General features: G+C 44.9%; 1 protein-coding gene across 2 annotated transcripts in view; it reads right to left on the bottom strand.

Moving 5' to 3' along the window:
- Positions 1-512: 512 nt before the first annotated feature.
- The window catches only part of XPO6 (exportin 6), a gene marked incomplete at both ends in the record, with an annotated part of 88,088 nt that continues 62,613 nt past the window's right edge, over positions 513-25,987 (bottom strand). For both annotated transcript variants that reach the window (XM_080703251.1, XM_080703250.1), the window contains 11 exons: positions 513-614; positions 3,857-4,087; positions 4,206-4,304; positions 7,282-7,443; positions 9,231-9,402; positions 9,589-9,703; positions 10,690-10,845; positions 14,259-14,448; positions 15,846-15,992; positions 18,717-18,861; positions 22,536-22,628. In XM_080703251.1, coding sequence (XP_080559377.1) covers positions 513-614; positions 3,857-4,087; positions 4,206-4,304; positions 7,282-7,443; positions 9,231-9,402; positions 9,589-9,703; positions 10,690-10,845; positions 14,259-14,448; positions 15,846-15,992; positions 18,717-18,861; positions 22,536-22,628 — 1,612 coding nt within the window. The remainder of the gene's footprint in view (positions 615-3,856; positions 4,088-4,205; positions 4,305-7,281; positions 7,444-9,230; positions 9,403-9,588; positions 9,704-10,689; positions 10,846-14,258; positions 14,449-15,845; positions 15,993-18,716; positions 18,862-22,535; positions 22,629-25,987) is intronic.

Raw genomic sequence — 25,987 nt, 5'->3', positions numbered from 1 at the left:
AATGATGAGGAAACAAAAACAACAAAAACACGAGTCTTTGCGAATCTCTGACAAAGAGCAGAGACTTCAAGGCAATTGGAGGGGCTCGACAGAAGAGTCCCAACATCATCTCTCTTCCTGGCCAGCTGGGCCGGGCGGGCGGGAGGTGGAATGGTGAGAAGGTGGCACTGTCGTAAGCTGTCCTTGGCGCTTTTGCCCCACGAACGATACACACACGGTCTGCACGGACTACCCCATGAGTTTCGCGGTGCTTCTCTGGTGCCTGGCCACCTGACTGCCTGCTCCAAGCACCCCGGGCACCCCAGCCAGTGCTGAGATGGGCCCTGAAGTCCGCTCTGCTGGTGGTGGCGAGAGGGCGGCGGAGGGCAGAGGCAGGCTGCGCGGCTCAGGTGTGTGGCTCCGGGAGCACCCGAGGCTTGTCTGTGGACAGACGTCTGTGGAAAGTGGAGGTGTGCAGGCGGCAGCAGTGGGCATCCCTCAGGCAGAGCAGGCCAAAAGCCGTGCAGACGAGCCTAGAGCTTCACGGTGCCGGGAGGCAGGCTGTCGTTGCAGAGCCTGTAGTAGCGCAGGTCGTTGACCAGCCTGTGCACATTCTGGGTGAACGAGGGCAGGTCCTGGAAGGCAGGGGAAACGGCTGCAGTCCAGGCCCCTGCAGGCCGCCTGCCCCACCCAGTACCCTAGGACCTCCACCCAGCCTCTTCCACACCCAAGCCCCACAGTGAACTTTGGAGATACACAAACACTTTACAAAACTCAAACAGCAAATACTTCCCTAAGGCCTACACTGGGCCAGGCACTGTGCAAGCAACTCACAGATGCCAACTCACTGAATCCTCACCGTGAGAGCCCTCTCAGCACAGGCACGTGAAGAATCTTGCCTCGGGTTACAGAAAGGAAGGGAAGAGGACCCAGACTGGAGCCGGCACATGAGCTCCTGGGTCCAGCTTCTCCGGCACTGGCATGGCTACTACTCCGCCCACTCCGTCACCATGGCGGATCAGGGCAACAGCACTTATCCCCAGCAGTGCCTGCGGGTTCTTCCCACATGGGGTTCTGGGCAGCCCACTAGTCAGGAGTGACAAAGAGCAAACCTCACGCCGCTCCACAGCCACCCAGCTGGGAGCAGCACAACAGGGAAGCGAGGGAGCCCCTCACAGTTCAAATCCTGAGTGTCACGCATCTCATCATGACACCTTCCTCTCTTTAGAGCAGGAGTATTGACAGCCTACTCTAGAGGTCCAAATGAAGACTAAAATAAACAGTACACACAAAGCCTGCCCCCACATGACCTGGCTCCCTGCCGGACTGGTGGTGCCAAGGCAATTCCTCTTCAAAAATGGTGACAGGACCCCGTTAGGAGTGAGATGCAGGCACTCGTGGCCCTCCTCCATGGACCTCCAGCACTTTCCTGCTATTTCTTGTCCTCTTCCAGAACTCAGCTCACAGCCTGCCTCCTCCAGAAAGGCTGCTGGAATACCTCCTCTTCCCTAGCCCTCGCTGCCCAGGTTGGCGGCCCTGCCCAGAGCTAAGCATCCTCAGCGTATCCTGAAGGCTTCGGAGTCAGAACACTCAGGCCAGAATTCTGCTCCCTGGCTCTGACTTCCAAATTCTCTGACTGCAAACTACTAGCTAACCTGAGCCTGAGCCATGTGTGAAATGAAGTTAACAACAGCACTTACACTTACGAAAGTTGTTAGAGGGCTTAAGTAACCAGGCCAGGACATAGAAAGCATTCTGCACGGTGTGGCCCACAAAGGCGCTGTGTTGCCCATCTTCTGCAACAGACTAGCTGAAAGGAGCGTCTGATGCCCCAGCACCCAGCTCGGGCCCTGAGAGGAAGCTCTGAATACATGGCGAATGAGCAGGTGGAAAGTGTGACTGCTTTGTCACATCCTCAAGAACAGCGAGCAAGGGATGTCTTCAGTCAGCGGTTTCCAAACACCAAATCAGAATTTTCTCAGAGGAAGAAAGGAGTCTGTTTTGCCATTTTAAAATAAGCATCTAAGCCGGGCGTGGTGGTGCACGCTTATAATCCCAGCATTTGGGAGGCTGAGACCAGAGGATTGCAGTTCACAGACAGCCTCAGCTACTTAGGCCCTTCACAACTCAGTGAGACCCTGTTTCAAAATCAAGAACTAAAAATAGGGCAGGGGTGTAACTCAGAGGCTGAATGCCCCTGGGTTCCATCCCCAGACCCGCAAAAAAAAGGGTACCTTTGTGTGTGTGTGTGTGTGTGTGTGTGTGTGTGTGTGTGTGTGTTTGTGATACTGGGGGGTGGAACCCAGGGGCTTTTCTACCTCCAGGCTATACTCCCAGACCTATTTTTTTGTATTTTATTTGGAAACAGGGTCTCACTAAGTAACTGAAAGCCTCACTAAGTAGCTGAGGCTGGCTTCAAACCTGTGCAATCCTCTTGTCTCAGGCTCCCAAGCACTGGGTATACAAGTGTGTGTCACCACACTCGGCTCACCTGGTTGCTTCTAATGAATAATTAGATTTGGAAATCATTGCTTTAAATCAAGAAATGAACTGATATTGATGTCATTAGAAACTTGATCATTAGGATGTGAGTTCCATGAAAAAGAAAATACCCAAGTGGCTGAAGTGAATTCAGGCTTAGGAGAAAATAAGAAAGATCTCAAGGAAAGGGAGATTTCAAGACAAAGGAAAATAGGATCTGGGTCTAAGAAAAACTCCCAATGCATAGCACACTAAAGAGAAACAGGAAGTAGTCAGCCCCAACAAGACTGTTGGAGTCTGAGCCTGAAGAAGTATGGAGTCAAGCAAGACACGCGGGCCGGTGCAGTGGTGCACACCTCTAAGCCAACTCTGGAGCTGGGAACATTCAGACCAGCCCGGGCAATTTAGTGAGACTGTGGCTCAAAATAAAATTTTAAAAAGGGCTGGGGTGTAGCTCAGTGAAGAGCACTTGCCTGGCATGCACGAGGCCTTGGGTCCCAACCCCAGTCACCCCTTTCCCTCAAAAGAGAACATGGAAAGAGTGAGCATTTTTTCTCTTAATTTCACCAAGTATGAGGGTCAACGAGAAATATGACTTGGAAATTGCCAAGGAGAGCCTACTGGGCCAAGAGTAGAGACTTGGACACCTGGGCCAGGAAATAGACAGCTGAGCTCCAAGGAAGGAGGCCCAGGGCAGGAGGAGCTGGGCCCTCTCGGGCACAGACATGCCAGCAGCAATGGCTTCATGTACATCCTGACCATCAGCACGGCTGCGTAAGTGGGGACTGCCCACCTGACCTCCCCACAATGGGCCAAGAGCACGAGTCCTGTGAGGGCTCCTCCCAGGACCTGGACAGATCAATCCATGCTGACCTGAAGCTGGTCTGCAGAGCCCAGGACAGCCTGGCAACCTGGAAAACATTTCTGTCCCTGATGACCCAGAGCTGCAGCTCCTAAGCACCAACCTTCTCAGCCTGTTTGTACATTTCAGCAAAAGAGTAACAGCTGTGGCTCCTAATAATACTGGTCTTAGAGGAGCTTGTCACCTACGAGAAAATCCCTGGCCCTGGTCAGAGATGTGCTCTGATAGGGTAGGGTAAGTAGAGAGAAGCAGGAAAACAAAAACAACAAAACCTCCCGGGGCCAGAAACCAGGACTGGCTGAGACTAAGAACACAGGAGCTACAGAAGCGAAGGCTAGAGAAAGCATGTATCTCTCAACCAGCCACCGCACTGGGTCATCCAGGTACTGCACTCGCTGCCACCAAGCCACCCGCTGTGTATGGACCCTGCCCAGAGGCCCTGGAGTGCTCGAGGCTGCCCATTCCCCTCACTGAACAGGTGCCGGGCTTGGGAACCCACACCCGCCTTTTAGCCTGGCCTTTTGCTCTCCTCACCCGATCCATCTTGAAATTTCGCCCCAACACATTTTTCTGGTTGGCATCCACACCATCACAGCTGGTCAGGAACTCTGGAAGGAAGGCTGCGAAGAAGCCATCGAAATCGACAGAGGCCATGTTGTAAATGGCGATGCCGATCTCCTCTTGCAGAAGGTCATGGGACTTGTGAACCAGGACCTGGAGCAGCACATTCACAAACTGGAACAGCATGGTGGTCCGGAAGATCTTCTGCAGAAAGAGGCGTGGTGAGGGTGGTCCTCACTCAGGTCCCTGAATCTGTCCCAGTCCCAACCTGATCCAGGGATGCCAGCATAAAGGAATCTTTCTGAAAGAGAAGGGCACTTACCTTATGGTACAGCTTCTGCTTGGTGTTGAGAGTCTCCAAGTAAAAGAGATTTTGTTTGAAAAGGTGGATGTCAGGCTGGAGAAAAGACTGTCCAAAGGCCTGGAAAATAAGACCACCATTTTATAAGCAGCATTTAAGCTCCCTCAAGACAGCCCTTTTGGGACAACCACCCTACACCAGAAGAACTGGCACCCATGAGTGGATCCACACACTGACAGCCATGGGATGAGGGTGGGAAGCTCACTACTCTAGTCAAATCCTTGGCAGTCTTAGAAGTCAAAGCCATCTGCTTGCCCGAAGACAGCCATTCCCCCAGGTACCACATGCTGCAAATCCTTAGAGGTTCCTTCTCAACCAGCTGTCTGCCTCTAACTCGGGGTCAATCAACAGCAATTTTTTTTTTTTTTTTTTTGGTGGTGGTATTGGGGATAGAACCCTTCTACCTCCGGGCTACACTCCCAAACCTATTTTTTATATTTTATTTGGAAATAGGGTCTCTTAAGCCAGGGAGGCTGGCTTTGAACCTGCGCGATCCTCCTGTCTCTGCCTCCCAAGTGCGGGGATTACAAGCGTGCACCACCACGCCCGGCTAACAGCAAATTTTTAAATTTGCTGCCTTAGAACCTCTGTAATATCCCCCTCCCTAAATACAAAGTGCCCTGATCCAATAGAAAGCAACCATAGGAGAAGGGTGGGGCGGGGGGCTGGTGGCCTGCAGGAAGCCTCCCTAGAATAAGTGACGGCTGCTTTGCTGTTTGGTCCATGAGCTGCTAAGCAATGAGAAAGGGGCTCTTCCAATGCGATTTCTATGATGACTATTGTTTAAAGTCAGGTTCACTCAAGTACAACATGGCATCAAACTTTTGAGGTTTGCCAATGTTGTTGTTGTTGTTGTTTGTGGCGCTGAGAATCAAACTCAGGGCCCAGCCCCACTCTAGGCAAAAACTATCACTGAGCTACACCTCAGCCCCTTGAGGTTTGCCACTGTATGATTTAGACCAACACACGGAGCTGTGCCACCACCATCACAATCAAGACACACACCATCTCCACTGCCCTCAAAGGTCCTCCTATATACCCCTTGGGTAGCAATCTTCTCCCCCTGTCCCTAGCCAACCACTGCTCATTCTCTGTCCCTCGAGATTTTACCTTTTTCAGAATGTCCTAAAATGAAATGGTTACAGAATGTAGATTTTTAGATCTGGCTTCTTTCACCCAGAATAATGTACTTGAAATTCATGTATGTTTACTGTACCAATACTATGTTCCTTATTTCTGAGTAGTTCACTATACACCTATAGCAATGGGGTTGCCCATTCCCTAGATGATGGATATTTGGATTGTCTCCAGATTTTGCCAATTATGAAAAAAGCCACTCTAAACATCTGTATCCAGATTGTGACCACATGTTTTCACTTCTCCTGGGTAAAACCCTGAGAAGCGGGATAGCTAGGTTATATGCTAGCAATATATTTAACTGTGAAACTATTTTCCCAAGTGGCTTTTACCAACCCTGACTGTGCCAAAGAAGTCTTATAAGCAAGGACAGAGTTTAAGAGGGAGGCAGAGAAGAGCAAACACCTGAACACTCCAAAACCAAGCCTTCAGTGGAGTACAAGAAATGGGAAGGACCATGGGCAAGGTATGTGCTTTTTCAGAGAGGAATTTCTACCCAAGTATGTGCCCACATGCATGTTGTGTCTTGGTGGGGAGGCTGAAGGGAGGGAGGGTGAAAATCCCTCTAGTTTCCCCATCAGTAAAAGCACAAAAAATAAAAGACAACAATTCAATATTCTACTTAGACCAGAGCTTAGAATGAAAATGTTATACACCTGAGTTATCAGTGTGATATACACTGACCTGAAAGTGAGTACTAATCCATGAGGCAGTGTTTTTCCCAATATGGCATGAGCCACAATTATCTTAAATACAGATTGCTGGACCCTTCCAGGGAAGAGGCCCCTCCTCTCCTTTCTATTTCACTCCTGTGAAGTAGCCGCAGGCTGCTCTGACAGAGGCAGTCTCACCACTTGGAAAAACACTGCTATAGGTGGAGAGAGCTGGTGTCACGTATCTACTAGTGCCATGTCATGGTTCAGACGCAGAATGGCTGCTGAAGAGCTCATGCATCAGTGTTCAGAGTTGATATAATAAGCCATGGGCTGTAATATGGTCAGTGGACAGACCCATTATAATGGATTTACCGGGTGGTAACCTAGGTAAGGGGGTGGTATAGCTGGAGGAGGTGGAAACCTGGGGGCTGTGCATGTGTTCTTGAATCCCCCTGCTTGATCCCTCTCTTGCTTCCAACCCCCATGATGTAAGAGCAGAGCCTGCTCCCCAAGCCATGCCCTGAGTTGTTTTTTTTTTTTTTTTTTTTTTTAAAGGTACTGGGGATGGAATGCAGGGGCATTCTATTTCCAAGCTATACACCTAGACCTATTTTTTATTCTTTATTTTGAAACAGGGTCTCACTAAGTTGCTGAGGCTGTCCTTGAACTGTGATTCTCCTGTCTCAGCCTCCCAAATGCTGAGATTACAAGCATATGCCACCATGCCCGATCCATGCCCTGAGTTCTGCAGATCTGACCTAACATCGCCTGAGCCCCTGAAATCTCCAGAACTGTGAGTAAATACTCTTCCTTCCTCTAAGCTGTGTGGTGGCCTGTTGTTCTGGGTCACAGCCATGAGAATGCTGGCTGAGACATGCCATGTTTGTCACATATGTCATCTCCCTTACCTCACAACAAACCTATAAAACAGGCAGTGCTATCCCCACTTTACAGGGGAAGAGGCTGTGGCCCTAAGAAACCGACTTCCTAGGTACTGATAGGCAGTGTTGAGCCTCAGACTCAAGAAGGTGGGCTTCAAAGCTAATTCTTGCCACAGTGCCCAGGTTGAAGAAGCGAGACTATATATATATATATATATATATATATATATATATATATATATATATATATATATGTCAGAGAAGCAACCCAAAAAACAGTAGGCCAATGGGCCCAAGCAGCATCCAAAAGAAGGCTTGTCTGTTTTGAGGTCACACTGTAGCCTCACTAGTCTTCCAACTTACCTGCATGATGGCACTGAACTGGGACTCATTCTCCATCTGCTCCTCAGAAATGCCCCTCTGCACGCTAGCCAGGACAGTGGACTTGAAGAAGTACCTCCAGTTGTGATGGAGCGTCCGGAAAAGGAGCTCAAACAACTCAGCCTTCACATCAGGGGAAGGACGCTGTGGAGACACACACAAACACACACACACACACACACACACACACACACACACACACACACATCAGCCTTTCCCTTCTTGTAGCTTGGGAAGTCCAGGGCAACAGAGTCTAAGAGATGCTTGGTAACAGCATGTAGACCCAGCATCCCACCCTCCTTCCTGTTGCTTCCTGTGCAGAAACCATTAAGCCCCTGGACTTGGCAGTTCACAACAGGAGAGCTACAGCAGAGAGAAGGCCCATGTTCCACATAGAACGCACAGGTCAGTGCCAAGGCCCTTTCTTGGATGGAAACCCTCTACTTTACTGAGAAAAAGAGCCACAAAGCAGAGGAACAATTAGAAATATAGATTTTCTGTTGAGAGAACAGCGGATTTGATCTGTCAGATCTCCCTGGTTGTGTTGTTCCCTTTCTCAGATAAAAACACTGTTCCAACTAACCTGCTGGTCTTATGCAACCTCTGAAGCTAAAGACAACAAGATGCCTTAAAAGGAGAATATGAAGAGCACTTAGGAACCACAGAAAGAAGCACTAAAGAGGACCTCTGGGTGGCGGCAGCGTGCTGTGCTAATTGTTGTCTGGACTTGTCTCCTCTTTCTGGCAGCCACGATTCTGAGAGGAGCAGGGGCCAAGCTCAGCATGATTTTTAACTAAAAATCTCCAACTCAGTAGAGAACATGCAAGTCACATTATTCCAGATGTCCTTGTAGAATTAAAAATTATAAGGCCTAGATAATTTAGTCCAGCTTTAGCTAAAATTAATTTGACACCTGAGGTCACAAGGTTTCACGGCAGAAAGCTTAGAGTGGCCAAGTATGTCCAGGATGCAAAACACCTGGACCTGTCTTAGTACAGAGTGTTTAAAAGGCTAGAGCTTATTTATATAACTTTTACCATAAAATTCAAGTAGCAAACCAATCTCACTAATAGGTACGAAGAGGAAAGAGGGGAGCAGGTATATGGAGGAAAATACACCAAGTGAGGGGTGCATATATGTTTGTATCACTTTGAATTTTATTCACTATAATGTATAATTACATTTCTCCAATCAAAGTACTTTAAATATTACAGTCTACATCTAGACTTACTCTGAACCTTGTCATGCTAAGTTCTGGTTTTGTTAGTTAGTTTGTTTTGCAGTACTGGGGGTGGTATCCAGGGGCCTTCTACTTCCGAGCTACACTCCAAGCCCTGTTTTTTTTTTTTTTTTTTAATTCTTTATTTTGAAACAGGGTCTCATTAAATTGCAGAAATCCTCATTAAGTAATTGAGGCTGTCCAAGCACTATGATTGTCCTGTCTCAGCCTCCCAAGTACTGAGATTAAGAGTGAGCCACCATGCCCGGCATTTAAGTTCTGTTTGTTTTTGATGAAAGACAAAGCACTTTCCTATAACACTGGGAGGTTTATTTGAATTGTTGAACAATTTGCCTGCATCCTTGAGACCATGCATGCCTTTAACAGCAAAGTACCTGTGTTATGTATGCTATAGAAAGCCATACATTTACTTAGCAACAAAAACTGTTTGCCACAAGAAAGTCACCTTACTTACCAACCAATCTTGTGGCAATTACCCTGCTATGCTTACACTGGACTAGTTCTAATTTACTTGACTAATTTAACCAGACTAAAGGCAGCTGAAGGCACTCTTTCTTGGCAGTTAAAAACAAAACAAAACTATTTTACAAGAATATTAAAATAACTAACAAATGTACTTTAAAACATAAATGAATTTTTCCTTACTACTTCATTCCCTCCCCAAAGCTGGGCTGGCCTTACCCCAGCGTACCTCAGCGATGATGGGATACACCTGCTCCATGCACAGGGCGATGATGCTGGGGAGGAAGGGCTTGAACACCTGGCCTGGTTCCTGCACCACCACCTGCAGGATCTTCAGGAACTTCTCCACTACCCGGCAGCCAGTGCTGCCTTCATGGAGAATGCTCTCAGCCAGCTGTTCTCTGCAGACAAGAGAAAATCACACAGTAACCAAACTGTTTCTCTGGGGACCAGCAAAAATCCAACACTTGTGGCCAGTGAAGAAAAGGAGCACCAGGTTCCAAGCTTTATAGCCAGCCAGGCCCAACGACTTGAATCTTGAATTCTTACTTGAATCTGAGAAGCCTGGCCAGCAGGTGTGTGGTTACCTGGTAAACATATTGAGGAAAGTCTGTATGATCTGTTCAGTGAAAGGCACGCCCATCTGTACTCTAAGGCCTCGAAACAGAGTGAGGAAGAAGCTCAGCATCTCATCAGTCACATCTAAATAAAGAGATAAAGCAAATGCTCAAAGCCATGCACACTGGACAAATGAAACCTTCGACTCAATTTCCTCTGTAATGTCGCTGTCATCTCTAACACTTCCTGCTGGAAGAAATGTCCCCAACATCATCAGAGCCAATGACAAAAAGTGGAAAATGATTAACGACCTGCTGAGAAAACAGCTCTGGTCCAGGGAACCTCTGCCTGATGGTTCACAATAGAAAATGGAGGTCAACTCCAAACCTCACTCACTGCCCAGCCTCCCGTGACAATCAGTTTTCACTGCAGATGGATCGTTTTGTGCTCACGCTTCTCAAGCTATTTAACTAGGTCAACACCTGAGTGCCTTAGCCATTTCTCTCTATGACCAAGAATCCCTACAATTGGGTCAGAGGTTAAGGAGATAAAAATAGAGGATGAAGGTATACTCGGGCTGATTTGCCCTGGTTCATTAAGTGAATTAATTGCAGAAAGCACTGGCTCTGGTTAGGCAGTTCCACTTCCAGATCCCAACAATCATCTTGCATGCTGCATTTAACACATCTACTGTAAATGCTTTCAGAAGAGCTGGACAGCTCCATCAGTGACGGGCAATGGAGTGAAGGAACGATCTAGCCAAACTCACCTCAACACAGGCAGCACTAATCTGGAAAGCTTTTGCCTCCCTGTGTAATGCCCATTATTCTCTCACCCATAAGTCCTCCCCACTGGGAGAAGGCAAAGACTTAAAAAGGAAAATGAGGCGGAGACCACACATGACTCGATGACAGGTGGCGGTGCCAAGTCCATACTAAGGACAGCTTGCTTTCCCGGAGCTTCACCTGACTCCTCAAAAATAGCACTGCCCTCTGCATTCCACGCCAGGCTTCCTTCACCTAGCAAGCCAAGGCCCGCCTGCTCCAACTCAGCATGCCCCACAGCCCTAAGCAGGCACTCTGGCTCTGGCTGACACCATCCCCACATGAGGCCTCTGGGCCAGCTCCTACCTGACTGATGGATAAAAGCTGGAAAGAGGGCCAGGGAGACCTGAACGGATTCCTGCAGTGACTGGTAGCAGATCTGCCGGGACTTGGTGGACTCCCCAGAGATATTCTCCACAATGTCTTCTAAGACACTAAGTGTCTGGTGAATAATCACTTTGGCTGCAAATCAAGATTAAGTTTCAGGTTATGAGTAGTCTGAGAATAAAACACAATAAGAAGGCACACCGGGGAAGGGAAAGAAACTTGCAAAGGGATCAGGAATTCTAATAATACCCTGATGTATGGGTTCATGTCATAATTCCACACAGCATTTAGGGAAAAAGAAGGCAGTGGCCAGCCAACAGTCAGAAGGCACAGAGGGTCAGCAGGTGGCCATATGGCTTGGACAGGATTCTTGTTGGTACACCAGCACAGTCAATGCACAGGGCAGGGAAGCTGGCATCACTCTGGTGAGTGGAGACCCCATGGCTTAGCATGGGCCTAGCAGATTCAATCCAAGTGATCTCAAAGGCTGAACCGGAGCTGGGCCAAGAAAACCAGCCTCCACCTGGCAGTGCTCTCTAGGCGGCCCTGAACCCCACAGCTCACCAGCCTCTGTGAAGGCTGAGGCTGCTTCCGGGGCAGGCGATGGCAGAAAAAAAGACAAGATCAGAAGGTGCAAGGAACTGGGCTTGACCCTAACTCTGCTGGCTTCTGAGTCTTGTTTCCCTCTTTTGAAAATGTGAAGATTTCATCACTTTACTCACAGGACTCACAGCAGGCCCAGTGTACTAAAGGCCAGTCAGAGATGTGGAAAGTGAAGAGAGGTGCTCACACCAGCAAGTGCTCTGTGTGCTGTTGGTCAAAGGCCTGCCCTGAGTGTGGGTTCCTGGTGTGGTACAAGTACACATGCTTACAGGAGTGATGGTGCACACCTGTAATCCCAATACTTGAGAGGCTGAAACGGGACTACAGGTTCAAGGCTGGCCTCAGTGACAGTGAGGCCCTCAGCAACTTAGCTTGCTGGATCAACGGAGTGTGAGTGAAAGTGATACATGTCACTTCCAGGCAAAAGTTCTAAGAACTACTCCACATTTCAACCATGGCCCTTCCCAGTGTGAGTACACACTGAGTGCAGCTCATAAGCCTGGGTCCTTACATGACCTCCATGTTCTTGTGAGCCAGGCTAGACATACAGATGAGCAAGACATAATTTTTTCCCTCGCATTCAGCCACTGAAATGCTGAGATTATTTTGTTACCACAGAGCATAACCTACCCTGTGCTGACTGAGACAATTGCTATGTAAGATAAAGTAAGAAAATAAGACTGCTAAGTCCTATAAAATATGAAGCTGGGTGTGGTAGCACACACTTGTAATCCCAGTACTTGGGAGACTGAGACAGGAGGATTCATGCCAGCCCCAGCTACTTAGACCCTCCGCAACTTAGACCCTGTCTCAAAACAAAGAATAAAAAATAGGTCTGGGGTGTAGCCCGGAGGTAGAATGCCCCTGGGTTCCATCCCCAGTAAAGCAAAAAACAAAAACAAAACTTATATGATTTCAAGCCAGGTGTGAAGGTGCACGCCTATAATTCCAGTATTAGGAGGCTGAGATAGGAGGGTTGTAAGATCAAAGACAACCTCAACAAGTATGTAAGCTCTCATCAGCCTAACAGGGCTGGGGGTATAGCTCAGAGGTAGAATGGCCCAAGGTCCAATCCCCAACACCACAACCAATCAATAAATACTCCATAATAAGTTGTATGTACGCCTCTGGGCAAGTTACTTGATATTCCCGTACCTTAGTTTTCTTACAGACAAATGGATAATTGACAGTACCTAACTCATAAAACTAATGTGAAAAGTAAACACATTTCTGAAGAACACTGAGAACTTGGAAGACTGACTCTGGAAATGCCGGAAACTTAACAGTGACCATGAACTCACTAAGGCAAGCCAGGAGTGGTGGTGCACATCTGTAATCCCAGTACTTGGGAGGCTGGAACAGCTGCAGGCTCAAGGCTAGCCTCAGTGACAGTGAGACCCTCGGCAAATTAACAATGACTATGAACTAAGGCAAGCCAGGAGTGATGGCTCACACCTGTAATCCCAGTACTTGGGAGGCTGAGACAGGACTGCAGGCCCAAGGCTGGCCTCAGTGACAGTGAGACCCTCGGCAACTTAGCAAGATCATGTTTCAAAATAAAAATAAGTAGGCTGTGGTGATGCATACCTGTAATCCCAGTACATGGGAGGCTGAGATAGAAAGATCCCAGGTTTTAAGGCCAGCCCTAGAAACTTAGTTCAAGCCCCCACATCCTCCCAAAAGAAAGCAATAAATAAAAATAAATTTAAAAGGATGAGATCAGAGGTACTATGCCTCTAGATTTGGTCCCCTTCAATTCCCAGCACCAAAAATAAAACTAAGGCAAGAGCCTAGTACACAGTATACCCTCAACATGCCAGCTAACAAATGCATTTAGAAGTAGAAAAAGGAAGACCATAACAAAGTATGATTTAAAATGGCTACTTCATAAATATTAAAATGGGTGAGATTTGTTTCCTTTCCATTATACTATCCTATTTTAATATTTTTGTACAAAGAACATATGTTATTTTTCCCATTATAAGAATGATATTTTGCCAGGTGTGGTGGTGCACGCTTGTAATCCCAGCATTCGGGAGGCTAAGACAGGAGGATCACAGTTCACAGACAGCCTCAGCTACTTAGTGAGGCCCTTTGCAACTCAGTGAGACCTTGTTTCAAAATAAGGAATTAAAAATAGGGGTGGGGTGTAGCTCAGAGGTAGAATGCTCCTGGGTTCCATCCCCAGTACTGCAATAAATAAATAAATAAATAAATAAATAAATAAATAAATAAATAAATACATAAATGTAAAAATAATGTTTTAAAAAAGAATGCCAGTACTTGGAGGCTGAGACAGGAGAATCACGGGTTCAAGGCCAGCCTCAGCAATTTAATGAGGCCCTCCACAACCTAGTAAGACCATTTCAAAATAAAAATAAAAGAGAAATCTGATAATTTATATTTTTTAACTAGACTTGTCTTAATTTTTCCCTTCCTTTTTAATTTAAATAACCAAACTTTAAATGCCATTTATGAGGATTCCAAACTCTTCCAAAACTTCTAAAATATTCGTATTTGGAAAAAAAGTTTCAACCAACCCCCAGACAGTTCTTAAATTCCTTTTCCCAGTGTAGAGAGGAACTGCTTTGTTTGCTTATACAAGTATCTGAAATGAATCAGTAATCACCAAAGGGTTTATTTTATTGATCGAAAGCATCATCAATAGTGCTTTCCATGAATATTTTCCTTAGGTCTCCAATTATTTTTACATTTTACTTGACAGAACGAGTAGCCTGTATCCAGGAAATAAGTTTGGCTGGCATGTGAACTGAACTCCATAGAGAAGCAGGATTTTACCTCCAAAGCCTAACTTAGTAGCCCTGTGACAACAAACAAATGAATCTCCCTCGATAAGCCTCATGTGCAAATCTTATCTGCCACAAAGGAAAGGGAAAGCCTGCCCTGCCCATCTTCTGGGCTACCTCTGTCCGGGGGTCACTTACAGTCATCCAGCGGCAGCTTTCTCTGTGGGGCAACAGCACTGGGTTTCAGGTTGCGGTAGTCCTGGGACAGTGCAGAGATGAGGCTGGCATGGCTGATGGAGCGCACAGGCCACTGCTGCTCATTCTCAGGAAGGTTTGGCCACGGAAGCAGCAGGATGTTCGAGAGTGCTCGGCACACCAACACCTGAGCCTAGGAAAGACCCCATCAGCATCCATGGAGAGGTCAAAGAGCAACTCAAAGCAGGTGGCCATGCCTGACAGACTCCAGAGCCCCTGCACACTTGGAGCACAGGTCCCTAGGCTCCTTGTAGTCCCTGTACTTGGGAGGATGAGATAGGAGGAAAACAGGTTCAAGGACAGCCTCAGCAAGTAGTGAGACTCTCATCAACCTTGGTTATGAGGTAGATGGGGCCTATGGCGCATCTCCAAGGTAATCCAGGAGGAGAAAGAAGTGCAGCAATAACTCCAGGTCTGAGTCTGGCACACCCCCGGCTGGTTTCAAGAATCAATCCTTCCTGGAACTCACACTTCCCCTCTAATCTGGTACCAAAGCATCAGAAAAAGGAATCTCACTGGGGGACACTAAATCTGAGGTGGCCCCCGGCTGCTGCCTTCTGACAGCCTCTGAGAAGCTGCGTAGAACAGGGGTGTGAAGAGACTCTTATCATCCACAGCCAGGTGCTCTGAACAGCCTGTGTCCACCCCCTTGGGTCCTATCCCCTTTTTGTTTTGCTGCTGCCTCTACTACTTCTCCTCCTTCTCCTTCTTCTTCTTCTTTTTTTATTTTTTTTATTTTTGTGGTACTGGGAATTGAACTGAGGGACATTCTACCTCTGAGCTACACTTCCAGCCCTATTTTATTTTTATTTTGAAACAGGGTCTAACTAGGTTGATGTGAGTCTCACTATTTGCTGAGGCTGTCCTCGAACCTATGATCCTCCTGTCTCAACTTCTCAAGTACTGGGATTATAAGCTTTTTGCTTCTTTTAAGCGTCTAGCCTGAGATTCCAGTGAGCTCCTTAGAAAATATACTTGCCTGGAGCTTCTTGTCCCATACCAACAACCTACAACACAAACCAGTTTTTGGGTTGAACCAAAAAGAACATAAAAAGGATTCTTTTAAAAAATTAAGAACCGGGCGTGGTGGCACATGCTTGTAATTCCAGCATTCAGGAGGCTGATACCAGAGGATTGCGGTTTGCAGACAGCCTCAGCTACTTAGTGAGACCCTGTTTCAAATTAAAGAATTAAAAAATAGGGTAGGGGGTGTAGCTCGGAGGTCGAATGCCCCTGGGTTCCATCCTTAGACCCGCCAAAAAAAAAAAAAAAAAAAAAAAACACTAGCCAAATTAGCAATTTTCAAAGCAACAAAACCTCTGCATGTTGAGCAGAGCTTTTCCAGTCTGAATCAACACTCTGACCATTATTAGAAAGGGCAGCACAAGGTCCACTGAGGCTGTGTAACTGCCACACGTGGAAAGTCACCTATGCTGGCACAGCCTATAAACTCCAAGTACAAAAACACAGCCAGACTCCTCAGCTTCCTCTGATCTGAGCCACCCAGCTCTGGGGATCCTGGGGTCTTACCTTATCGACAAGGCGCTGGGCAGAGGCATCAGTGATCCTGTTAAATACCTTCTGCACTGCAGGGATGCTGATCAGAAATACAGGCCGCACGGTGGTGGCTAGTGAGACCAGTAAATGGCACGCAGATAGCAGCAACTTGTCTTGGACCTGGGAAACAGAAGAAGACATGCTGGCTCACTGCATCCCTGTGTGGCTGGTATCAGGAAAACCTTGCTATGGCTAAACTTGGTTCTTAGCTTCCAAACTATTTCCCTTCGGGCTCTATCTCCAGAACTTTTCCTATGATGCCAGCAGCAAGGTTCTTGGCTTCTTTGTCACATCCATAGCTCCTGCCTTCAAGCCAGTACTAGTTCTTCGAATTCCTTCTTCAGTCACTTCTTAGCCCAACAGTCTACAGTGGCTCCCTATGAGCCATGATGTCACATAGTACACTCCTTGGTGTGCCATCCAGGTCTTCTCCATCAAGCAAAGTGGGGTCCTACGTGTCACTCTCTCTGGCCCCACCTGAACTGAAATCTCAATCAACCACACTCAGCTCTCCTTCTTTTTTCACCATCATCAAGGTGCTATCAAAACATTGGTTCAAGCCGGGCGTGGTGGCGCATGCTTGTAATCCCAGTGCTTGGGAGGATCACACAGGTTTGAAGCCAGCCTTCATGAGGCTCTCAGCAACTTAGTGAGACCCTGTTTCCAAATAAAGTATAAAGTAGGTCTGTGAGTGTAGCCCGGAGGTAGGAAAGCCCTGGGTTCCACCCCCAGTACCACAAAAAAAAAAAAAAAAAAAAAAAAAAAAATTGGTTCAAGTACCATTGTTACTTCCAAATTAGCAAAAGAGAAAAGCCTAGAGGGATGTAAAGAACTGAACCTCAGATCTTGTACATGTTAAGCATGAGCTCTACTGCTCAGCTACAACCCCAGCCCCAAGAAAACTTAAGACAGGACCTACTGCTGTCAAGACTGGTGACAACAGCTCACCTGAGTCAGGGCACGTGGAATTATTTACAAAAGAATATCACTATGATTTCCTAGAACCACACAAATTCATAATCTTTAATACTACAATCTTCACAAAATTACCTGAAAGGATAAAGCTACATTCATGAACGCATGGATTTCAGAATGATATATATTTTTAAATGGAGACAACCTAAAAGTCCAGCAACAGCTTAGGTAAATTACAGACCATACTTCTGAGGGTATAGCTCTTTTACAAATTACAATTATAAACACAACATAAACAAATCGTCTATGGAAAACAATACATTATTCTTATTAAATAATATATTACTAAAAGTGGTACAAAATGTTTTGAACAAGTGAAACTACAAAAAAAATTTAAGAAAAACAAGCATCTATATGGTCTAGTAACATAAAGTGGCAGTCTTTTTGAAGGACAACTTAGTAGAATCTGTCAAATTTACAGGGGTATAACCTTTGACTAATTCCACTTCTCAGAATCCATTCTTAAGCTTACTAACATGTGTAGAAAAATGGACCATAAAGGGTGTTTGCTTACATCAATAAGAAAATCATAACCATAATACATCCAAGGTCACCCACATATGTAAAAGTAACCAAGGCGCACTGTTAGGTAAAAGCAGCTACGGCTCTAGCTATCCAGAAACTTTCGCTTCTGTGTAAAAAAAAAAGAAAAGAAAAGAAAAGAAAAGAAAAATTTCAGTAAGAATATACAACCAACTGCTGACAGCGCTTACCCTGGGGGGAGAGTATTTCACAGGAAGGGAAAGAATAACACAAGCTAGGTGTGGTGGCACACACCTGAAGAGCCGGTACTGGGAAAGCTGAGGCAGGAGGATCACAGGTTCGTGGACAGTCTCAGCAAGTCGTGAGACTCTCATCGACCTAGCAAGATCCTGTTTTTCAAAATAAAAACAAAACAGGGCTGGGGGTGTAGCTTGGAGGTAGAATGCCTCTGGGTTCAATCCCCAGTGCCACATACACACACAGAAAAAGAATAGCGAAACTTTCAATCTGTGAATTTGAGCAATATTTTACTTTTTTTTTTTTTTTTGGCAGTACTGGGGATTGAACCCAGGAGCATTCTACCTCTGAGCTCTACCCCCAGCCCTATTTTTTATTCTTTTTTTTTTTTTTTTTTTTTTGGTGGTACTGGGGGTTCCTGGAAGCCCTTCTACCTCCGGGCTACACTCCCAGACCTATTTTTACATTTTTATTTGGAAACAGGGTCTCCTAAGCCAGCGCGCGCGGCTGGCTTCGAACCTGTGCAATCCTCCTGTCTCTGCCTCCCAAGCGCGGGGATTACAAGTGTGCGCCACCACGCCCGGCTTATTCTTTATTTTTAAAACAGGGTCTCACTAAGTTGTAGAGGGCCCCACTAAATAGCTGAGGCTGGCCACAAACCTGCTATTTTCCGGTCTCAGCCTCCCAAGTACTGGGATTACAAGCGTGCACCACCACACAGGCAACATTTCACTTTTTAACAATGGGCATGTATTCATGTGGGACTAAGAATGAAACAAAGTTATATTTGCCTGGGACTACCATTAACAAAGAAGGTAAAATAACACACAATTGTAACAAAGCAGTAAGCACTCTTCTGTCTGACTTTATGGGGTTTTCTTGTTTGTTTTTTTATGGTACTAGAGACAGGGACATTCTACCTCTAAACTACACCTCCAGCTCTTTTCTTAAATTTTTTGTTTTGAAATAGGGTCTCACTAGGTTACTGAGTCTGTCCCTGAACTTTCAATCCTGCTGTCTTAGCCTCTCAAGTACAGGTATGTGCCACCATGCCTGGCTTATGTATTATTTTGATTCTATAATAAGCAAGTACATGGACATAGAACAGATAGAGTTAGATGAAAGGTGCAGCCTTCACTGTTTCAAGACCTTGGTACTGATCAGAGGTGTGACAGCATCCATGGTGGTGGAGACGAGCGTCACAAACTGCTGCGAGTTCTGCCGATGGGCTTCACTGCAGTACTGTGCCAACCAGTGGGAGTAGGCCTGGAGCGCTGCCAGGGACTGAGCGTGCCTGGAAAAGCAAAGGTGCGAGCTGGGTGAGATGAGCATGTGTGAGCATGAAACCTGTCTCTATAGGACAGAGGAACTCCATCCCCCGCACTGGGTGTCCCCAGGGTATCCAACAGCATAGAAATCATTCACCTGCTCACACAGTACTAAAAACTAAAACACTCATCAAGTGCACGTGGCCACTAGGTATGAGCAGTAACACTGCCAATGGAGTGGCAGTGCTTCTAGGACCTTTCATTGGACAGTTAAGATATAGATAAAAGTCAGGTGTGGTGGCAAACACGTGTAATTCCAGTACTTGGGAGACTGAAACAGGATTGAAGGTTAATGGCCAGCCCCAGCTACTTAGTGAGACTCTCTGCAACTTAGTGAGACCCTGTTTTAAAATAAAGAATTAAAAAACAGGGCTGGGGGTATAGCTCAGAGGTGGGATGCCTGAGTTCAATCCCTAGTACCGACCCCCCCCCCAAAAAAAAAAAGATATATAGAGAAACCACTTCAAAATCAAACATAGCTTCAACAATTACAGGGTAAATTTATATTAAGTGCCCTGTGATGTGATGCAAGAGGAAAGCCATGCCACCACATATGTAGTAGTCTTGCTAAAAATGTTTAACCTAAACCTAATACAGTGGAAATTAGCCAAGTTCAGATTCTTTAAAAAAATAAATAAATAAGGCCTGGATCTCCAAAAATTTCTCATACAAATATACATACACATGCATAACCGGGGGGATTGATTATAGAAGATAAATTTAAGTTGACAATGGTATTAAGTTATGTAGGAGAATGACCTTATTCCTCAGGAACACATGCTAAAGGACTTACAGGTGAAATAACATATTATCTGCAATTTATTATCAAATCGCTCGGCAAAAAAAATGTGTGTGCAAAGAGAAAACCTAAGAAACAAAAATAAAGGTGGCAAACTGTTTATAATTGATAGCTCCAGGCTAAGGATATGAGGGCATTTATTCTATTGTTTTTTCTAGATTCTATGGGTTTGAACTTTTTCAAAGTAAGAAGCTAAATAAAAAGCACAAGTACACTAAAATAAAAAAATTTGTAGACAGTGAGAGTTTCAAATTCATAGTGAGCAGTTATTTTGCATTGTATACTCAGAATCCACGGATCATTTTACCCTTAAATCCTAGGTATCCAAATGAAGGAGGAAGGGCATCCAAGTCAGTCTCTGGAACCTAAGAATCTCAGTCTGTGTGCCAGTTCACATTCATGAGCAAACTGCTATCTCAGGAAACATAGTGCAGCTTTATCAAAGTCTCAAAGAGGAAGGGAATCATTGTTTTTTATTTAAAACTTAAGTAAATAAGATTGTTTCCAACTTTTAATTAATTTGCAACTTTAGACTGCTCTAGAACAGGAATCAGCCGACTTTCTCTGTAAAAACCATGGTGTACATATTTTAGGTTTTGTAGGGCACACACAGTTGTTTCTCTAGTGTAAAAACAGCCATAGATGATATGTAAATGCATGGACCTGGCTGTTCAAATAAAACCCAGTTAAACAAAAATCACAGGAGGTCGTTGCTTTGGACTAAGCTCCTCTACTATGCCCCAACAGACCAGGCTAAAAACCACAATGGAGTTCCACATCACCAACTGAAACTAAGCTGCTTACCTGAAAGTCCTGGAATTCAGGATTAGTGAGATAACAGTCAAATTTTTGAAATAAGCCAGTTTCAAATGGCATGATAATAAAAGTTCCCTCTGCCTTAATCCTTACACACACACAAAGGTAACCTGAAATAACCTGGTGTTAACCAAACAGTTATTTTTCTATTGTTCTGTTTCCTTGCCCCAGTTTTAGAAGGAAAGTTATTTTGAATGACCAATTCCCCTTTTTTTGGTTTCTGCTTTCTTCAATCCTTTTCTGTCTATAAAGCCAATCTTCCCTGCCCAGGTCACTAGAACACTTACTGTATTTTGTGGAATTAAGTGTCACCTAATTCCAAAATTGAAAATAAAGGCAATTAAGATCTTTACACTAAATTACTGTCTTTGAAACTTTATTTACAAAAGCAGGTCCTGGCTAGATTTGGTGCAAGCCATAGTTTACCTGATATAGCCTAGAGCAAATCTTCTGTGCTTCTGGACTCTGGAATAAAGCCCAACCTCCAGTTCACACCCTTCTATCCCTTACATAAGCTACTCTCCTAATGGCTTCCCATGTTTATAGTTTCTCAAAGTGAAGCCCCTGGATGTCTTACTTCAACATAACCTGAGGCTTTTAGTGTGTAAATAACTAAGCCTCAGAAGATTCGAATCTTTGACGGGATGTGTTCCTGAAGTATTCTTCTGTACTTTTCCATGATATTATGATATATGTATTTGGTCTTGTCCACAGTTCTGGTCCCACACTCCCATGGTACTTGTAATATCCTAAGCGATTAGAGCAATAAGGGTATCTGTTGTCCTAAAATGTTTGACCTTTTGTCCTTAGTCACTCCAATAGCTTTAGAGCAGTGAAAGACAGTCTTCAGCTATTTATAAGGCCCTTTTAAACACAGAGCATAGAGCATATGCTAATGAGGTCACTTTTGGTGGTACTGGGGTTCCTGGAAGCTCTTATACGCCCGGGCTACACTCCCAGACCTATTTTTTAAAATATTTTTTTAATTTGGAAACGGTCTCGCTGGCTCCGAACCAGCACGATGCTCCTGTCTCCGCCTCCCAAGCGTGGGGATTAGCATGCATCACCACGCCCGGCATGAGGTCACTTTGGGAAAGACCCTAGAGAGCCAGGATGAGTGGCAAGGAAACCAACATGTGCTTTCAGCCTCACTTCCTAACCCCTGGGAATGGGAGAGGGAAGGAAGGTGGCACCATACCTCCTAAGACACAAAAAGGCCTGGGTGGGCACAGTGAGCTTCTGGATAGCCAAGCACAGGGAGGATCCTGGGGGACAGCCACATCCCCCGTCCTGCCCTATCCATTTCCTCATCTGGTGTTCATTGGTGTGCTTCATAATAAACCACGAACCAAAGTTTTTCCATGAGTTCCATGACCCATTCTAGGCAAATCTTCAAACCAGAGAAGAAGGATGGGGGAAGCCTACCCCATAGCTAGCTGGTCAGAAGCACAGGAAAATAATCTGGAACTTGTGACTGACGTTGAAAAGGGCAATGAGAGGAGACTGTCTTGGGACTGAGCTGTAGGGGCTCATGTCACTCCAGGTGGTGTCAGAACGGAGTTGAAGGATGTCCAGCTGATTCCTACTGCTTGCTGACCCACCCCACTCCAACTCACCCCTAATCTAGTGCCGAGCCTCTTGTGAGTTTTAAAATTGTTGTATCTTTCACACACCTAGTTTTAGTGAATGGACTCCATATAGGATAAGATTCGTGGTATTTAAGGTGTCTCCACATCAGTCCAGATGTACCTTCCTGCCTCCTCTCCTACCACACAGAGTGCCTGCCACCTCCTCAACTGCCTGACTTCGTCTCAGCTTGCACTCTTCTTTCCCACTGCAACACCTGCTCTATAGACCTGGCACCCCTCACCCTTAACTCTGACAGTTCTTTCTTTTAGGGTTCAAAGTTTAAGAGTTTTCCCCTATTTCTAGCAGCCCCCTCTGTTCTTTTTCTCTGTAAAATAATTTGGAAATAGGAAACGTGGTGTTTTCTGAGAAGGCACAAACACCAAACTCTACACTTACACATCAATGAGGTCAGGCTTCAAAACGGATGGCACAGCAGTTTCAATGTTGTACAGTTTGATCTGAGATCCGTACAGAGTGACTTTGACCAACCTGTTAGCAAAGGAGGAGGTAAGAAAGAGGATTCACCTTAAACACTAAAATGGACAAAATGGACAAGATAGCAACAAAGAAAATCACAAGAACACTTTTCTTTATATACCCAAAAGAACCAACAACAGACCTTCAATTTTATCCCAATAAAATAATCTGAAGTGTGCAAGAAGATTTTACTCAAGGGTTATTTACATTATCAGAAAGTTTACATTAGCTAGGCATGGTGGCACATGATTTAATGCCAATATTTGGGAGGCTGAGACAAGAGGATTGCAGGTTTTTGACCAGCCTCAGCAACTTAGTGAGGCAACCTGCAACTTAGACCCTTTTTCAAAATAAAAAATAAAATACGGCTGGAGGTGTAGCTCAGAGGTAGACACCCCTGGGTTCAATCCCCAGTACCACACACAAAGAAAGTTTACCCTGTCAAAAACTTTAAACACAACATATATATCCAACCCAAAGGATGTTAATACAAAATATATTTAATAAAAACCATGCTTGGTAGAATATTTAGTAAATATGATATTTGAAACATGAAATGGTTATCTCTCTCTCTCTCTCTCTCTCTCTCACACACACACACACACACACACACACACACACACACACACACAGAGCACAGAAGCAGAATATATCCTAACTTGTTTTTAGAATGTGTATCTGAAAACAGAAGTGTAGAAGAATTCTCATCAGAATGTGCTACTGGCATTGTGTTAGGGCTGGGAGGAGTGCAGAGATTACAGATGATTGTTCCCTTGCACTTTTTCTATATTTCCAAATTATCTACAATGAATATATTTTATAAACATATTATTTTATATGATAATAAAAAGAATTTTTCAAAAAGACCTGATCTTTTGATACTTTATTTAAATAGGTTTGACAGTATGTAAAATTCATCATGTTGAAACCAACTTAGCTTTTCTTAAAATCTTTTCTCCCAGCCAGGCGTGGTGGTGCACGCTTATGAAACCAGTATTGGGAGGCTGAGACAGGAGGATCACAGGTTCACAGCCAGCCTCAGCTACTTAGTGAAGCCCTCTGCAAGTTAGTGAGACCCTGTTTCAAAATATAGAACAAAAGATAGGACTGGGGATGTAGTTCAGAGGTATAAGGCCCCTGGGTTCAATCTCTAGTACATTTTAAAAAAAACAAAACAAAACTTTTCTCCCCTGTGTGGTGCTGGGGATGGGACTCAGGGCCTTGTGCATACTAGGCAAGCACTCTACCACTGAGCTACACTCCTAGCCCTTTAAAATCACTTCTAAAACATGTTTCATATAGATTTATATATAATAAAGAAAATATAGCAAAATTTCCATTGTACAATCTAGATAGTGGGTATTCTCAGTACAATTATTTGGAAATGTTTATTATAAAACACTGGAGGAGAGAGATGGGAGGAAGGAGCAAATGTTTCTAGAGAAAAGTGAGGAATATTAAAGTCCAAGTACAATTCTTTTGGAAGGTGAGCCCAGTAGTTGTTCAAGGGCTCACTTACAAATGAGTATTAACAGAGTAACCAGTGGCCAGCTCCATTAAGAAATGGGAAATGCTTCTCACCCGAGAGAGGAAAGGCACTTTCTTTCTGATTGGGAGCACACCAATCAATTGGAGACTCCACTACAAATGAAAGCCACCTGTCCCCCACAGACTCTGCAGGTATAAAAAGGTCTGGAAATCAGTGTCTCTAAAAAGTGCCCTGGGCCAGGCGTAGGAGCGCACGCTTGTAATCCCCGCGCTTGGGGGGCGAAGACAGGAGGATCGCACAGGTTCGAAGCGCTGGCTTCAGAGACCCTGTCTCCAAATAAAACCATAAAATAGGTCTGGGAGTGTAGCCCAGAGGTAGAAGGGTTTCCAGGAACACCAGTACCACCAAAATAAATAAATAATATAAATAAATAAATAAATAAAAGAAATAAATAAAAGGTGCCCTGGACTTAAGCACAAGGTTCATGCTCTGGAGAATGCTCCTCTCTGACCTGGAGAAAGCAGGAGAAAACCACAAATTGTTAGGAGTTGGAGCACTGTTAGAAAGGGGCACTTCTGGTGAGTCCAGAAGGTGAAAGTCAAGAGCCAGGTTGTCAATGTGAAGCCCTAGGAGTGCTGGTAATAACTAGGAATCAGAATAGTAACTATAAGTAAACAGTGTAACAAAGTGCAGCTAGTCTTTAAGCCCTGTTTCACTCTAAAAATGCACTTTAAAGGTGAATTTTAATATATCTGCATTTAGCAGTTTTAACATTAGGTTCATGGTTTTACGTAACCCATAAGTAAAAGCACTACTAATCACACTGCTTAGTAAGACCATGTAGCCACAAGAAGAGCCTTCTCTCACACGCTATTCTAAATGAAGACAAAATAGCAAGCATTTCTAAGTTTGCAAACCTAAGCAGTGCAAAAAGGCCTATAAAAGGACTTGTAAAACGATGCCTTGGATGTCTGACATATCACCTCAGTACAAAGTTAAGAGGACTGATGGCCACATCTGTATTGCTTAACAGAGTAAATTCAAATAATGGATATCTTATTTATGGGTTTCAAATAGAAAGACATGTCTTAGTCTTGTTAAACATCAGTACAAATAGGCCTAGCACAGAATGAAGAAAAAGATTTTTGAAGTAGAAATGCTATAAGGTGGAAAGAGCTCAACATCTGGACTTGATCAAGAAAAAAATATAATAGGTTCCCCCTCATGAAATGTGTGAACTAAGCAAGGTACTTACCCTCTCTGAACCACAATTTACTCACCAGCAGAACGGTGAGTAAAAAGGCCTAAGTGCAGAATGAGGTAAGATAACTGTATTATGAATATTAGTCTGGCTTTTAAGGGATTTAAAATTCTTAAGTTATCTCTGCTTTTAAGTTAAGAAGTAACAGTAAGCCAGGTGTGTGGTGGTGCACACTTGTAATCCCAGCATTTGGGGGACTGAGATAGGAGGATTGAGGTTCGCAGACAGCCTCAACTACTTAGTGAGGCCCTGTTTCAAAATAAAGAATAAAAAATTGGGCTGGGAGTATAGCTCAGAGGTAGAACGCCCCTGGGTTCCATCCCCAGTACTGCAAAAAATAAAGAAGTAAATAAAGAAGTAACAGAGAGAAACCTGATATGTACGTATCTAAGTCCCCGGGGCCCTGTTTTCCCTCTTTCTTAGCAATGACGCAGATATTGTGCCGAAACATGCATTGGGCACCTGGGCTTCTGATCCACATTCACCTCGTTCTGATCTAATGGGTTCACCAGTTGCCGTGAAATAATCTAATCTCCTACTGCTCACTACTTCTACTTTTTAATGTACAGAGACATAAGGGAAGGCAGGGCAGAATGAAATGCAGCTGAGTTGACAGCGCCA

This window comes from Muscardinus avellanarius (assembly GCF_963383645.1).
Source record: "Muscardinus avellanarius genome assembly, chromosome: 10".
Classification (NCBI taxonomy): domain Eukaryota; kingdom Metazoa; phylum Chordata; class Mammalia; order Rodentia; family Gliridae; genus Muscardinus; species Muscardinus avellanarius.
This window is presented reverse-complemented; position numbering and strand designations above follow the sequence as displayed.